Source organism: Copadichromis virginalis, linkage group LG7 (genome assembly GCF_057382275.1).
Source record: "Copadichromis virginalis isolate Kocher_CV1m ecotype Utaka linkage group LG7, C_Virginalis_male_GT1.1, whole genome shotgun sequence".
In the NCBI taxonomy this organism is placed as follows: Eukaryota; Metazoa; Chordata; class Actinopteri; order Cichliformes; family Cichlidae; genus Copadichromis; species Copadichromis virginalis.
Genome location: NC_140624.1, coordinates 70,073,498 through 70,090,999, shown reverse-complemented (window position 1 = coordinate 70,090,999; position 17,502 = coordinate 70,073,498). Strand labels below are relative to the sequence as shown.

Genomic DNA, 17,502 nt, shown 5'->3' with positions numbered 1-17,502 from the left:
ATGACCTCCCAGCAGCTGAAGAACACTCGTCTTTCTGTTCAGGAATCCAAGTACATGAGCTGTAATTTGGCATCTTAGTGAAATAATAATATAATAATCAGCTTCACATTTTGTCACTAAAAATATGATTAAAGGCCTTTCCTTACTGCTGTTGTATTTATTGGAGATGATGTAGAGACACCAGTAATGTGATATTATTACAGGGCAGCTGTAGTATAAACGCGTTGTTCGACTGGGCTGCCCCTCGGCAGGCTTCCTAAAGTGGCCAAGCAGAGGATGGTGGACTTCTATGAATCACCTGGATCTTAAAAGCTGCTCTAATGCAGTTCACGAAAAAAACATGGCGCTGTGGTGAGCTCGGGGAAAAGCACGTTTTAGATCTCACCCTGTATCAACACACCTGAATCAAATGATTAGTTCATTATCAGGCTTCTGGAGAACTTCAAGACATGTTGAGGTCATTTAGCCGTTTAAATCAGCTGTGATGGATCAAGGACACATCTAAATCCTGCAGGACACCAGCCCTCGAGGCCTGGAGTTCTCCACCTGTGGTGAAGAGGCTGACGTTGTTCACGTGTAAAAAAGTGTTTGTGAGGTCTAAACATCTTCCTCCTCCTCAGTGATATCATTGCCCTGTTTCTCTGTTTTTCTTTCCCGCCTCTTCACCCCACTCTCGGCTCATCCTCCTCACCAGCATGTAAGTATGTTTCTGAGATCTCCACAGAGACGAGCGGTCCTACAGATCAGCCGTCTCGCTCTTTAAGTCGATGGAGCTTCAGTCGGAGCGCCCGGAGCGGTACCGTCTTTGATCTCCTGAATTTAACTCTGTGTTTCTCTGACCTCCTCATGCCGCTCGCCGCTCTCTGAAGGGGGTAAGTCGTGTTTTAGTCACCTTTGAGTCCACAGAGCAGCACACCGCACAAAACGCCTTCTGGCATCTCCACCCCGACAGCTCGGCTCACGTTCCCGGCACTCTGATATCATTCTCACTCGAGCGTCTGCAGTGTCCGTTCTCTGCTCCGATGCAGTAACTCTGACAGGAAACACAGCAGCGTGTGGACGCGTGCTTCTTTAATCCCGCTTCCTATGAAACCTGGCAGCAGCTCGCCGTCTGCGCTCTCTCTGTTCATTTCATTTTTGAAGGTGTTCTGAGACTTTGTGTCTCCTTCTGGTTATTTTGAGTCTATCTGAAGTTTTCTGGGGTAAATAAGGAAGTTTTTGTCTGTCTGCTACACCAAGTGCAGGTCCACCTGCGCAGACAGCTCACGAGACCCGGGTGCTGTCCTTCGGCAGGCTTCCAGATGTCGGTCAATCAGAAGAAAGTAGGCCTTAAAGAGACAGGAGCAAGGCTTGGAGCTTGTTTCAGTCAGAAGAGCTCAGATTTCTTTTGATGTCTTTGTCATAGTTTGGGCGTGTTTGTGTCTTTTATGGCTGTTATGATAAATAACTGTTCACAGAAGTGTGGCACAAACAGGCCAGGTCCACACTGACATTTACTCTGACCTGTTATTATAAATCCGTGTTTGTCATTAGAGCAGAAGAACACAAGGAAACACAAATATTTGAGAAATCTGTCCCAAGCCTGTTTATAAATAAACATGTCAGAGACGTCCAACACACGGACATCTCTGAGAAATCAAGCAGAACATTAAACCACTAAAACTGCATTTAATGTTCAGGATGCAACCGAATAAAGTGGCTTCATAATAATAATGTATATTATTATGTTCTAGCATTGGGTCTTGTTCCTGCTGGTGGGTTAGGGCATTACCGAAACATCAAACAGGGATTTTTGTGGACTTTTAGGTCGCTGTATCTGATTCAATTATGGGTTCAGACTGATCAATCAGCAGTTGTTTCCATCACCTTATTTACCCCAGAGTTTTCTGAACTCTCACATCTCCATTATTCAAAGACTGCAACACGTCAAAATTCTGTTATCGATGTGCAGACCTGGAATTATATCGATAAGAGCAGACGCCTAAAACTGACTGTAGAAATAACTCAGTTGTGACTGCTTCAGTCGTAGTGGGTCTCTGCGTTTGACATTTCCACCGGTAAACCTGTGTCCATGACAACGCGGAAGAGCGTGGAAACATGCCGAGTGAGCGTCTCCAAACTGGTATCTGTGGACATTACTGTAATCATACTTACTACTGTCTACACATACAACTCTATCAAACACTCCATATTTATAGATTTATAGAAACGAGCTGTAAATGGGCCAATGGGATCCATCCATGCATCATTTGATGAAGCTAAACTTCCACAGCAGTTATTGAATATGTGTAAACTGCAGAGGGTGGAGCAGAAGGCCTGTCGTTGTCTGAGATAAACTGAGCCTCGTGTTAAATTCTGACTTATCAGCAGGTCATTGTAGATAATTGTAGATGAACAATACCACTGATAACAGCCAGTAACTGCTGGATAACAGCTGGAACGGTGGGGGTCGGGTTAGTCACAGTAAGAGCTGCCTGACTGTGGTTAAGCTACAGATATCACCATCAGAGCAGTGTTTCACTGTGATCTGTTCACAGATATAGAATCAGCTCAGAGCAGATGTGTCCGTCTGCTCTCACAGACACTGGTTAGTTAACGGGTTAGCATACGCGCTGAGGTGGTTTAGCAGGTTGCATTTAATGAGAGTGAAACGTAGAGCAGCTCTGGGGTGTCGCTGGCACTTCTTAGATCAGGCTGAGGCCTCACCTTGATGTTCCTTGGCTCTCAGGACCTCCTGCTGAGGTGGCCTTTACCTGCGATATGAAGCTCAAAGTGCACCTGAACACATAAAAGCAGCTCAACCTTTCAGCGAAATGTCAGATGGCGTGTTTCCTGAAAGTGACGCATAAGTGTTTATCTGTTGTTTGTTCAAAGAAGCGCATGATCCAGCAGTCAAACTGAGAGAGCCTCTTCTGATCGTTAGAGGTGATACTGGGAAAGCGTGCGCCTCGCGGCGAGGGCGCTGACAGGACGGCAGGAGTGTGACGACGAGGCGTCTCTGTGTTCTCCAGGCCCGTTTACGGCCCGTTAACTACAGACCCGTCCTTGTAATGAACACGACTGTCTGCTGTCACAGACCGCACGTTAAATGGCGGCGTGACAGCAAAGAGGGCGTCTGTTTGTCTATGGCACCGACAGCAGCTCCTCCTCTGGGATTCGTTGTGTTAAAGTGTACAAATGATGCTCACGTCCTCTTTACACACTCGCTGCTCAGAGGAAGCAGCGTGGACAAGCATCTGTCAGTGATCAGAGCGCTCAGACTGACACGCTCACAGATTCTTCTTGACTCCAAAGAAACCGAGAACAATAGCTGCTGTTATTGCTGATGGCAGGAAGTGCTCACGCATTGATGTGAGTGCGTAGAAAAGTAACCATGGTAACAGGTAAACAGCTCAAACACAGCCTGAACACAACAAGACAGCGCATCCATCCATCCACCATCCCTCCATCCATCCATCCATCCAACCATCCATCCATCCATCCATCCATCTAGCCATCCAACCATCCATCCATCCACCATCCCTCCATCCATCCATCCAACCATCCATCCATCCATCCATCCATCCATCCATCTAGCCATCCAACCATCCATCCACCATCCCTCCATCCACCATCCCTCCATCCATCCATCCAACCATCGATCCATCCATCCATCTAGCCATCCAACCATCCATCCATCCATCCATCCATCCATCCATCCATCCATCCATCCATCTATCCATTCAACCATCCATCCATCTATCCATTCAACCATCCATCCATCCACCTGAACATCCATCCATCCATCCACCAATTAGTCTGTCAGGGGGGAGGGGGCTGGGGTTGCATCTTTGGTGGTTGGTGTCTCTGGTTGTTTGTCAGTGGTAGTTTAGAGTAAAAGTGGTAGTTTAAGGTCTTTGTGGTAGTTTAATGTTTGTTTGTGGTAGTTTGGTGTCTTTGTGGTAGTTTAGCCTTTGTTTGTGATAGTTGAGTGGGGTTTTTCTGGGAGTGTGGGGTCTGTGTGGTAGTTTCGAGTCTTTGTGGTAATTTAGTTTTTATTTGTGGCAGTTATGTGTTTATTTGTGGTAGTTTAGTGCTTCTTTGTGGTAGTTTAGGGTCTTTGTGGTCGTTTAGCCTTTGTGGTAGTTCGGTGTGTTTTTTCTGGTAGTTTGGGGTCTATGTGGTAGTTTAGGGTCTTTGTGGTCGTTTAGTATTTGTGGTAGTTCAGGGTCTTTGTGGTAGTTTAGCGTAAATGTGGTAGTTTAGTGTATGTTTGTGGTAGTTTAGCGTAAATGTGGTAGTTTAGTGTATGTTTGTGGTAGTTTAGAATAAATGTGGTAGGTTAGTGTTTGTTTCGGGTAATTTAGTGTTTGTTTGTGGTGGTTATGTGTTTGTTTTCGGTAGTTTAGTGCTTCTTTGTGGGAGTTTAGGGTCTATGTGGTCGTTTAGCCTTTGTTTGTGGTAGTTGAGTGGGGTTTTTTTCGGTAGTTTGGGGTCTGTGTGGTAGTTTAGAGTAAATGTGGTAGTTTAGTGTTTGTTTGTGGTAGTTTAGAGTAAATGTGGTAGGTTAGTGTTTGTTTCGGGTAGTTTGCTTTGTCAGGTCCTGTCCGTGAAGTCACCGTGTACAATTACACAGTGATATAGCTTCTACGACTGAGCTAACGAGAAGCTGCTTCAGTGTTTGCAGCTGTGAGTGATGAGGTAACAGCTGATAATCTTCACAGGGTTACACAGCTCTTCACCTGGCCTCCATTCACGGACACCAGGACGTCGTTCAGACCCTGATCAACACTCAGAGTGAGTCTGCCTTCACCACCTCTCTTCATCACAGTGTTCAGTATCATTAATGTAATTCATTATTATTTTAATAACTGATGAAGGCCACAGTCGCACTGCACTCTGCAGCCGCCCCATTCTTGTCTCTGATATTTGATGAAGACGAGCTTGATGCTGACGAGGAGACGTTGTTTATCGTTTGGAATATTAAAAAGCAGCATGAAAATTTCACATTTACTAAGACTGATCTCATCTCAGCTTCATTTTCCCAGATCGTTATTGCAGCACCCAGCTCTGCATGCAGACTTTTTAAAATTGTCTGTCGGTTTATGTGCAGATTAAAGTTAAAACAGCAGAAGTTAGAGCAGCGGCTAACAGTCAGACCAAAGATCACAATGACCTGTCCGTAAGCTGCAGCTTCGTGTCCGGACTGTTTTTCCACTGAAGCACGATTCATGTGAGGATTTTTCTTCGTGTGAAGTTTTCAAATTGACATTCACACCACAAATCAAATAGCGAGGGATTGTTCTCCTGCACGCCTCACAGGCTGGCAGAGGTGAAGAAGCACTGATGCAGATCACCTCTGCCAGACAAAAGACCCACCCAGCGCTCAGACTGACAAGTCCAAATGCTCACCTCCGCCCTCCTCCTCAGGAAGAGGCGAGGCGGGCAGTTCGCTAATGAGCTAATGAGGCACACCTGCGCTTCAGGCCACCAGGCGCTTCATGATGGACTTGTGACGATCCCTGCAGAGCAGCGGTTTGAACCCCTGTAGCCACAGACTGCCATATGCTGTGAGTCGGAGCACGCAAACGGCCGCCGACATGTACGGTCTGCAGGGTCAGACACGAAGCATGTTTCCATATGGCCACGGAGGAGAACCCGCCAAAATAAAACGCAGCAGGAAATCAGCAGATCTGAGCTGCCAATCAAACGGTTTCAGTTCAAACTGTATTCACGTGAAGCTCCACCTGCTGCAGCTTCTGACCCACGCCGGTGGCTCGGATATAAACGGGTCTCCAGCCTTCTCCCAGATTCCTTAAGGACTTTGTCGTTTCTGTGCCAGGGAAGATGAGACGATGAGTTTGCACGTTTTCGATTTTAGCATGCAGAGTTCACAGACTCCTGAGACGATGCAGAAGCCAAACTGTGCAGGACGTCAGTGAGAGCTCCTGAAAATCACACCAGAAAGCAGCTGGAAACCAGGGAAATTACAGCAGCCGGACTCAGCTGGTGCTCCGAGTGCAGATATGGTTTCAGGAAAAGGCCTCCTCGCTGCCGTGGAGGCGAGCTTTGGTTTCTCCTTCTGAGGCCGGTGGGTGGAGCGACAGTGGGAGTTAAACAGTCTGTAATGACCAGAGTCGGTTACCAGCGGTAACCATTAGCTGCTGCGTTCAGCCTCCAGCCTCCACAAAAGGGATATCACCGTGAGCCGCATGTGTCCTGATTGAACTTCCCCAAGTTTTAAATGTGGCATCAAACAGTAAAGTTCAGCAGGAATATTCATCCCACAGCAAAAAGCCTGCAGGAGAGCGTTGGTGCAAACACGACACACAGGGCATTCATCACCTGATGTTTGGTACCCTGGTGCTGAAGCCTGCCCAGGCTCTGCTTCAGCGACACCAGAGGGGTGAAACATGATGTTAAACATATGAAATGTTCCACTCTGAGCTCTGGGAAGATGTATGTTTTGATCCCTGTTCAAAATCCAATTTTAAAAACACTTCCGACTAAAGAGTCAGGATGGAAACAGAGTGATAGATGTGAGCGACACGAGAAACTTCAACAGGAAACACGTGGCAATCGTGGTTCAAGAGTTGGGAGTTCGCCTTGTAATCGGAAGGTTGCCGGTTCGAGTCCCGGCTCGGACAGTCTCGGTCGTTGTGTCCTTGGGCAAGACACTTCACCCGTTGCCTACTGGTGGTGGTCAGAGGGCCCGGTGGCGCCAGTGTCCGGCAGCCTCGCCTCTGTCAGTGCGCCCCAGGGTGGCTGTGGCTACAATGTAGCTGCCATCACCAGTGTGTGAATGTGTGGATGATTGGAGGTGTAAAGCGCTTTGGGGTCCTTAGGGACTAGTAAGGCGCTATATAAATACAGGCCATTTACCATTTACATGTGAAAGCTTAACACCCGAACACAGCGAGCTGTCAGTTCTCTGTTTAAGGATGACTGACAGCGTGTGAGAGTGAATGAATAGTGGAATTGTAAAGTGCTTTGGGTGTCTAGAAAAGCGCTATATAAATGCAATCCATTATTGTTATTATTAATCTCCAATGATCACCCACCGCCTTCCTGAGGCCTCCTATCTGTGGAGATCACAGAGATCCAAACTGCTTCCTCCTGGAGACACCTTTCAGAAAAATCATGTTTAAAAATGTTTCACTAAAGACCTTCAGCCAGAGACTTTACTCTTCTCTATCTGTCTATCCATCCATCATCCATCTGTCCATCTATCCATCCATCATCCATCCAAATATCCATCCATCCATCATCCATCTGTCCATCCATCCATCATCCATCCAAATATCCATCCATCCATCCATCCATCCATCATCCATCTGTCCATCTATCCATCCATCATCCATCTGTCCATCCATCCATCATCCATCCAAATATCCATCCATCCATCCATCATCCATCCGTCCATCCATCATCCATCTGTCCATCCATCATCCATCTGTCCATCTATCCATCCATCCATCATCCATCCATCTGTCTATCCATCCATCCATCCATCCATCCCCCCATCCACCATCCATCCATCCATCCATCCCTCCATCCATCATCCATCTGTCCATCCACCATCCATCCAAACATCCATCCAACCATCCATCCATCCATCCACCCATCCATCCCTACATCTATCCCTCGCTCCTTCTGTCCATCCGTCCATTTTGTGGATGTAGGGTCCCACAGACTCTGAGCTGTGAGGAAGTCACATTTAAAAGTGAAAAACTTTGTGAGAGAATTGCACATCTCATTTCCTAGTGATCCAGATACTGAAGGAAAAACAAACCTTTATTATCCGCGACGTTCCTGTCAGAGATGCATGTTTCTGTCTTTTAGTTGATGAAACAAATGCTGAATGATGACCCCAGAATAAGCAGTTTTTATCTCCTGCTGGGCAGCGTCAGCACACAGACAGCTTCCTGTCAGTCTGTCACATAAAAGCCAATAATAAACTGAGATGTCTTTCATTAGAGATCAGGCCAAACCGCCGCGCCCCCGAGCTGTAAATATGAAGACAAAGGCTTAAACAGAACATTTCACTTGACAGGAAATGCAGGGATACAGGTTGACATCCTTTCCTGTGTCTGCGTGACTCTCTGAAGTGTCCTCCTGTGAATTTAAACCTGAGTTTAGGATTCACTGATGGAGATGTACCTCTCGATATGTTTCCGGCGTTTCCTTGAACCCTGCAAAGACGACCTCTGAATGTTCACTCCTGTCAGTCTGACTCCATCGACTCAAACAGAATCCATACACAATGCCAATACGATATGATTTTAATCCAGAGGAAACTGTCGTGTTTTGTCTTAATCAGATGCTAAAACCAACATCAGAGATTACCACGGGAAGACGGCCGTTCAGTACTGGAGCGGCAGCGCCGACATCTTCGAGAAACCCGAGTCTCAGTCAGGTCTGTCCAACAATTATTATAAGAATCACTTTTTTTATGTTTTCATTACCAGAACCATGCTGCATGGGCTACGGAAGCCCATCTGTGCCAGTGAAGTTACTCTGTACCAGGCTCTCAAACTCGTGGCTCAGGGGCCGCAAGTGGCCCACATCACCCAAACATGCGGCCCATACACTGACGTGAAGAAATCGAATGCAGTTTGGTTTTTAAAATGACTTTTTGTTATAATTTAAAATTCTTATATTTAATGTCCAAAAAGCTTTAAAGTCATCACAGAGAACAGAAGCTTCTGGATTATTATTATTAACTGTTACTCATTAGTGAAGTTTTCTCTCCTGTTCTCTGTAGTCACCGCGTTTTGTCGTTCTTTTCATTTAAAAAATAAAGATGGAAACTCTATAACGCCAAAGGAAGCAAATCTGTATTTCACAATAAAAGCATGACCTACAGTCTGTGGAGTCAGTAATTATTGTTTCAGTGTCATTAGCAAAGATATTTTCAGACCTTTGCTAATCTGAGAGCGACTGCAGCGGCCGTGCTGGTCGCAGAGGTGGAGGCTGTTTCACGCTCTCCGTGTGGGCGAGTGGCCGGCGTCGGTGCATTTCCCCTCACAGAGAGTTTCTTCTGTGTGCAGAGCCAGTCAAAGCTCGGTGTCTCTGGTTGCAGATGGATCCATCTGCTGTTCGATCACAGAGACAGTATAACAGGAGGGTTTAGATCTGTGCTTCGGTCAGGTTGGGTGTCAGGCGCCACCTCTCTGGGGACATCTCAGGCCCTCCAAGGTTTGGAGGCCTATCTCCCCCCACCACCACTCCCCCTGCCAGTGGCGGACCCCCTCAGACATCGGTGCGTTGGTGGTTCTTTGTGTCCGGGGATGGGCGTCCAGGTACACACCGGCTCACTCCTTGGCGGCCGCTTGTCGGGGCCTGGAGCCTGGGGCTCGCTCGGGCCACTTTGGAGGTGGGGTGCCCCCGGCCTCTCGGCCTGGGGCTCGGTCACTCAGGCACAGCTGGCTGCCGGCGGAGCTCACGGGCGCGTCACTGCAACTCCCCCTGGCTTCTGCTCCGCGGCTGCTGAGTGAGCCCTCATCTGGGACTCTCCTCAGCTCTTTCTGGGACAGTGGCGCGGCTGCCCCTCTGTTGGTCTTCCTTGGTCTCTTGTGTTCTGGGGGCCTCTGGATGTCTGGAGTTTTGATCTCCTCCATACCTGCTTCACGCCCTGGAGGACGGGGCTGTGGCCCCCCCACACCCTCTAGCAGATCATTACATGAAGGAACCTTTTAAAAACAAGCGCGTCCATGCTCACAGGTGTACACACGGGTGATCACACCCACAAACTACACCCTTTTTGGCTCCTACCTCAAAGCACACTGTGTTCTGTTGATCTTATGTGCTGCACAATAATGTTTATAAAAAAAAAAAAAAAAAGAGATCTGAGACTGACACATAAAAAACTGCTATTTAAAAAAAGATTATATATGCAGTGTAAATGCATACCAATACAGCTCTATTAGAGTGAAACTACTCGTTTAAATGAATACATAATAAATATATATACACAAATAAAAAAATTTTTAAAAAGAGATCTGTGCTTCGGTCAAAGTTTGACCTCAGTCATGTGTTTTGTTCTTTTCAGGCGGGAGGTGTGTTCGCCGTCAGCGGACGCAGCGTTACGCTCTGCCGTCCTTCCTGCTGTCTCGCTCTCGCAGTCAGGGACAGCTCAACCTGGAGTTCAGGACGCCGCCTCAGTCCTCCTCCCACGACGCCTTGGACCTCCATGTTTAAAGTTGATCGCCCTGCCTGAAACCCGGTGACCCGCTCTGTCCCCGTTTGGGCCACGCAGGGTTTCTGGGCTTGGAGCCACAGATGGCAAAGATGGCTGCAGGAGGTGGATGTGAGCTGTGTCACTTTTAAAGAGCAGACTCAGACCTGAACACAAGGCGGGCCTCATTTTAAAGCCAAGGTTCATCAAGCAGAGGTGTCAAACATAAGGCCCGCGGGCCAGAATCGGCCTTGCAAAGATCCAAGGACGACATGAAGTTTGCTGATGAAGACCTGCCTCAAGTGATGAAGAACAGATAAAGAATTACATTTTTTTCACTCTCGACTGTAATAATGTGTTTTTATAGAAAAATAAAAACAGACGTTTTCTGTGAATCAACAGAAATATTCAATCTGAGCAGCGAGCCACAGAACCGCTCTGATTTTACACATTTCTTTCTCTTCATGTAGAAAATCTTCTTATTCACATATCTCAGGGATTAAGTGTGTGGAGTTTCACCAGGATGCATGTGTCCCACCGTGTTGAATCACTTTGACTTTTGCTGCTTTAAAGCAGGGGTGGGGAACTCCAGGCCTCGAGGGCCGGTGTCCTGCATGTGGCTAAATGACCTCCTCAACATGTCTCAGAGTTCTCCAGAGGCCTGGTAATGAACTAATCATGCGATTCAGGTGTGCTGACCGAGGCTGAGATCTAAAACCTGCAGGGTGGAGTTCCCCACCCCTCCTTTAAAGGAACCAAAGGCAAAATAATCCAGAGGTGTAGAATTCCAGGAACTAGGCATCGGATGCTCAGTACTGACGTGTCGATGCAGGAAGTGCAGATGCTTCCAGACTGTGCTCAAAACACCCGCATCGCGTGACCACGGTTAGTCCCGACAGGTGGCTTTTACCTGGAGCAGAGCTGGAGAGTACCTGTGTTTTCACCCAATAAAAATGTCTCGATATGACCTGTTTGAACTCTGTTCCTCCATTTTCTCTCAGAGAGCTTCGGTCCAAACACCCTCCTTCATTTGATCTTATAAACTGGTTTGTTGTGCATCGCTAACGCTGTAGCGGTTTGCTGGCGTTGGAGGGCCGTTGTGAACGTGGCGCTGACGGACCGGGACAGAAGTCGTTTAAAGGAAGCCGATAGCGCCGGCTCTGTCAGACACGCCTCACCCTCTCACTCTCTTTCACCCTCATAAATGTCTTCATTAGCTTCCGCTCCATTGGCCGGCTCATGGCGTTAAACTCATTATCTGCTTTAATAAGGCGGCGTTTGTGTAAGCGATAAGCAGTAAATGAGCGGGCTGGCGGAGGACACGCTCGACACTAATAACAAACCCTCGGAGTGAAATTAGCTGTGACTGAACAAGGGGCGGGGCTAGGTGAGCAGCGAGAGGATCACGTGATGCGTCACAGAAACACCTCAGGGGTGTGACGTTCAACTTCTGGAACCCTGCTAAGGGGCGGGGCACGGAGCTTGGAACAGATGACCATATAAGGAAATGTGCAATGAGCTGCTTTGAAAGAATGAGTAGTTATTTTTGAGGTTGTGTGCAGATGGCTTCCACCACACCGCTGTGTGCTCAGTATGAAGGCGTGCACCGCTGTCTCCTTTGATGATGTCAGCTGTATTTTTAGGCTTCTGATTGGCTGCAAGCTGAAAAAAAACATTTCATCGTAGTGTCGCTGCTGCTGGTCATCGCAGTGATGTTCAGATAAGTTTAAAACAAAGTGGACGACACAGCGATGGACACGTGCACCACCTTCCATAATCCCTGATATTTCAGCCTGTCTTGTGCACGGTGTAAGAGCACGTTCGGTTTATCGACAGCTGACAGAAATCTTCGCACTGTCACGTCATTGCTACCCTCCATCTTCCTCACACCACTGCTGCAGTGCGCACTGACAGCGCTGTGCCCCCGTCCTGATGTTAATACTAAAGAGTGTCCTTTATTTAAAAGTGCTCCAAACCTCACGGCCCTGCGTGCGGGAGTCAGTATGAAATCATGAAATCACTGTGATTAATCACAAAGAGCTGAGTTCAGTTTCACTGCCGCACTCAGATCACTGACAGATGTCAAACAGCCTCACGCCACCATCTAACAAAGTCAGTGACATCATCAGCCCGAAAGGTCACAGAGACAAAGGCTTCGGGACTGCGGTGAACCACGGAGAGAGCCACACGTGGAACAGCGCTGAGGTTTCCCAGGAGCGCCATCGCCGAGTGTCAAACATACCCCTAACATGTGACCCGTTTTACAGGCGTGGGTTTCTGCTCAGAGTGGGTGTAGCTCCACGCAGACGCCTGCCGGGCCCGCGGACTGATTTATGTGCTCCATCCAGATGTTGCTGAGAGAAAGTGACACAGACACTCACGTCCCTCCTCTGAGACACCGACCTCTGAACTCTGACCCCTGTCTTTTCCCACTCTTCTCACAAAGCCGGTTGAGAGAACACGTCTGCACTGTGGTGATGACCTCGGGCCCGATAATAGAAGCAGAGCCGTTAACTCGCCGTCGGCTCATTGTTGGGCCCACAGTGGCTGTTGCCATGACGGCCGTTCAGTCGGAAACGAGGCCTAACGAGCTAAGCGTCCACATCAAAGACTCGCACGCAGACGGCGAGCAGCGGCGCCGCCTGCAGCCCGTCAGCACAGGAGGTTAAACTCAGGCGTGGACTAAAGAAAGAATAGTTTTCTCACTCTGCAGATCCTCACAGAGCAAACAGAAACATATCTAAAAGTTTTCATCTCAGCAAATATTCAGGATTTTAATTTTGAAGGCTTTTCATGAACTTCTTCAAACGTGAGATTTGTCTCTGATTATAACATTCACACGTCGCCTCAGCAGGCCCGAGAGCGGCTGCAGGAGAGTCCGACTCCAGGAAGTGTAAAGAAATGAGGGCTGGCTCGAGACTTTTGCACAGCACTCTTTATTTCAGCTGAGTTCAGGTATAATGTCTCTGCAGCTCGCTGACGTGCCTCACGGCTCGTCTCACGTCTCCGCCGTCGGTGGCATTCTCGCCTCCGTCAGCGAGCTGCGCCCGGCTGCTGTCAGTCAGCGGCTGCTGGAGTCGTGTTTCCTGCTGTAAAGATGCCCAGCAGGCCTGCAGGGAGCCAGGAGCAAGGCTCTTAATGAGCTGCGGCCCTGATTAAAGAGGCCGGCCGCCATTGCTGCTCGCTGTGACGGGAGGAAGCCAGCTGGCAGAGACGTAGCATCGGGCGCCGCAGGAGAAAATGACACTTTCAGAGAATAACTTTCCACACAGAGCAGCGGTACTCGATGTATGAGTGCTCACAGCGCTCCACAGCCACCTGGAAACGAATCGGACACCTGATGCTGAAAATCTTCATCATAGAGCTAAAGATAAACTTTGATCCATCAAAGATGGGACCCCAACAGGAAGTCCCCATTGTAGGCCATGTTTGTCACTAATCTTGAACGTGGTGTCCACGCACATACGCCAGTCCGGTAGCTGTAGGCATGGCGCCACCTGATGGCAGCAGAAACATCATGTTTTGTACTTTGTCCCGTTCTGCTGCGATGCTGGACTTTTGCTTTGTTCTGTGTGTGTTGAGTCCTCCCACAGCGTGTGCTGCACCACGATCACTGATGACAGATTTAAGTGTATATTTGGTGGATGAGACAGATTCACACAATTCATTCACTGAAGTCAGTCACGCCTGCAGTGAGCTTCTGACCTCAGCTGTACGTCAGGGGTGGAGATGTCTACTGTGTGCATGTACTCAGCATTAGTTGATAAACACGTGACATACAGCAACATTACCAGGTGCTCTCTAACACCACATAGTGGCCACAGCAGGTGTAACAGGCTGTCGGTGGTCCCGACAGCGTTGCCCTGGAAGTGGTTCCCATCACAGAGCTCTAATGGTTCCCAAATCCAGGTGCTCCACGGAGCCGTAAACGGCTCCATTACCGCTCGGCCTCTCAGCTTAACGCTCTGTTTTAAGCCACTCCGGTTTTTAACCGCTGACTGACAGACGAGCCGGGAGGCATCACGGCGTCACGGAGCCAAACTCAGGGAGGTGCACCTGAGACAAGCAGATGGTCTCTGCCCTCAACACTCACCGTGACTCTGAAGACGTACCGGGACACTTCAGGGTACAAGCAGCTCCAAATCAAACAAAGAGTTTGATAAGAAGCTTCAGTAAAATGATCCGTGTGGCCGTTCTTCCAGGAGACCAATGATCATGTAAGAAACTGCATTTACTCCAAATCCATTAAAGCTGCAAGAGTGTGCAGAATTCTGGCTCCCAGTCGAGGGAGTCACCGTGACACCGAACTGTACGACCAAAACACTTCCTGTAGCATTTATTCTCCTCACTTCCTGTCATGTGGTGTCTTTTCATGTTAAACATGTCCAAGTTTCTAACAATGAGCTCAGTCTATAAACAGTCATCTCTGAGCCAAACTGAACCCTCAGTTTATCACAGTTTTTTCTGCTTTTTGATCTGTATGATGTCATAGAGAGTCTATCCTTCTATATATTTGGCCAGCAGAGGAGGGGGTGAGCTGCTGACACGAGTTTAGGAATGTCACGGAGGTCTGGCTGCTGGCCGAGGAGGTGAAATCCATCCCAGGATAACGCCGTCTGCAGCCCGCTCGTTTAAATATCAGCCACAGACGTCCTGACCGCTGCACACGGAGCTCACGGCTGTCAGCCGTTTATTAAGGAGCTCCTAAACACTCTTCATGTGTAATAACAACGATAATAACAACTACATGCAACTATGCATCACAGTTATTGTGATTAATCGTTCATTCATGAATGTGACACATTTTTGCAGGGTTCACACGGGGTCACAGGGGGTCACGGGGGGTCACGGGGGGTCACGGGGGTTGCAGGTGAAAAGGAGACCAAACCAGAGCTTAATGGTGAAGTAAAAAAAACAAAAACGATCCCAGTTAATCCATTTCATTAATAATTGAAAGACAAAATCATGATAGAAATTAGAACGTAATTAACTGCACCACCCACCTGAGGTTCAGATTTCCTGTCTTTGAGGGACAGCCAATAGGAAGAAGCGTGCCACCCCCCACCCAGCAGATGCCTTGGTCCATTCATTTGGCTTCCTCGTTTCCAGGAGGGCCACTGTGGGAATCAGACTGGGACAGTGTGGAGTGGCACTGAGTAATAATTAAAAGCAATAATATTGATAAAGACAAAGATGTGGCAGCACAGGTGGGGCACAGGGGCAAAGGGAAGACACCACAGAAACAGTGATGAAGCGTGAAAGCAGCAGAGACGTCACGTGTCCAAGTATGTTCTTCTTTAAGAAGGTCACACGGGATTAAATACGAGCCAGCAGCTGTTAGCAAAACACCGCAGGACGAGAGGACGCAAGTGATTCATTAAAAGAAACACGCACAGAAAATCATCGTCCTCAGTGTTGCATCCTGACATGTCCCAGTCTCCCAGCGTTCCCACTTGTCCTTCCACGCTGTTCTTTCACCATGGCGTGATCAGGTCAGGAGCGTCTGCGGTGAGATCGGTTATAATCTGATCTTATAGTTCGGCGTTTCTCAGCAGGTGTGGGATCGAAGCCACCCATGCAGCTCGTCCACGTCCTCCTCCTCCTCACGAGGTTGGTGCCGGACCAGATGCAGCGGCGGGCTGGAGGGTGCGAAGGTTCTGACACACAGTCCAGAGTCTCGTGTCTGGTGTTTCGTTGCATCACTGGTGAACCTGATGCTGCTGCCAGCTGCTGAAGAAGAAGACGAAGCCTCCTGATTTGTTGCACCTGGCAGTAGCTGGCAGGTAACTCAGGAAAGAAGTGTCAGATAAAGAAGGATTATTTTAACTGTGAGTCATGCAAAGCTGCTCTGACAGAATCCAGGTGAGCAGGTGGATTTAGCTTGGACTTACTGACTGTAGAGCTGTGCTGGAGTAAACTGGAGACTCTGAGTGATCTCAGAGCTAACTGTCAGCTAGCTTTGAGACATTTAGCTTTCACACACCTGGAGAAGGTGTTTATGGTCAGATGAGGGCCTGCAGAACACGTGTCTGTACTGATGACGTGTGGAGAGAAAAACACTTTCACTTTGAGGGGGATAACGGGCTGATTTCCAGACGTTCCATTAAACACCTGCAGTGACACGAAAACTCACAAATTCAGAGGACATTGAAAGCGAGGAGGTCAACGTCGTGAGAGCGACGGCGGACTGCGGTTAAAGATCAGCTTTGCTTTGTTTTGCAGGAAACTCAGTGGAGCATGTGATTGCAGAGCGGCGGTCAGGCCGGCCCTCGGCTGATAAATATCCCCATCCAATTACAAGATGTAATAATTCTGCACTCAGGTTGGTAATGAGCTCTAATGCCGGGCCCGTGCGATAATTCCCCTGCCGGATGCCAGCTTGATCAGATGTTGAGCTTTGTAATTAGACTGGCAGAAAATCATTATTTGGTGTTCAAATAGAAAATGAGGTTGGTGAAAGTCAATCTGGCCCGGCTCTGTGGAGCACAGACAAGAATTTAATGATTTAATTACAGTTGTAAGCTCCTCGGATGAGACTTGAGTTGAGCCGAGGCTTTGGCCGAGGCCAGCAGAGGAGGGGGTGAGCTGCTGACACGAGTTTAGGAATGTCACGGAGGTCTGGCTGCTGGCCGAGGAGGTGAAATCCATCCCAGGATAACGCCGTCTGCAGCCCGCTCGTTTAAATATCAGCCACAGACGTCCTGACCGCTGCACACGGAGCTCACGGCTGTCAGCCGTTTATTAAGGAGCTCCTAAACACTCTTCATGTGTAATAACAACGATAATGTTTGTATCTGTGTGTGCCTGTATGTCTGTGTCTATATGTCAGGTTGGGTGTCAGGCGCCACCTCTCTGGGGACATCTCAGGCCCTCCAAGGTTTGGAGGCCTATCTCCACCCACCACCACTTCCCCTGCCAGTGGCGGACCCCCTCAGACATCGGTGCGTTGGTGGTTCTTTGTGTCCGGGGATGGGCGTCCAGGTACACACCGGCTCACTCCTTGGCGGCCGCTTGTCGGGGCCTGGAGCCTGGGGCTCGCTCGGGCCACTTCGGAGGTGGGGTGCCCCCGGCCTCTCGGCCTGGGGCTCGGTCACTCAGGCACGGCTGGCTGCCGGCGGAGCTCACGGGCGCGTCACTGCAACCCCTGGCTTCTGCTCCGCGGCTGCTGAGTGAGCCCTCATCTGGGACTCTCCTCAGCTCTTTCTGGGACAGTGGCGCGGCTGCCCCTCTGTTGGTCTTCCTTGGTCTCTTGATCTCCTCCATACCTGCTTCATGCCCTGGAGGACAGGGCTGTGGCCCCCCCACACCCTCTAGCAGATTATTACATGAAGGAACCTTTTAAAAAC

The 17,502-nt window shown here is 48.8% G+C and overlaps 1 protein-coding gene across 1 annotated transcript in view; it reads left to right on the top strand.

The window, feature by feature from the left end:
- Positions 1-11,117, top strand: part of LOC146706796 (uncharacterized) — a 378,960-nt gene extending 367,843 nt beyond the window's left edge. The window contains exons 8-10 of the mRNA XM_085465048.1: positions 4,704-4,776; positions 8,300-8,395; positions 10,031-11,117. Of these exons, the coding sequence (XP_085321174.1) occupies positions 4,704-4,776; positions 8,300-8,395; positions 10,031-10,179 (318 nt within the window). The 3' untranslated portion in view covers positions 10,180-11,117. The remainder of the gene's footprint in view (positions 1-4,703; positions 4,777-8,299; positions 8,396-10,030) is intronic.
- Positions 11,118-17,502: the final 6,385 nt, after the last annotated feature.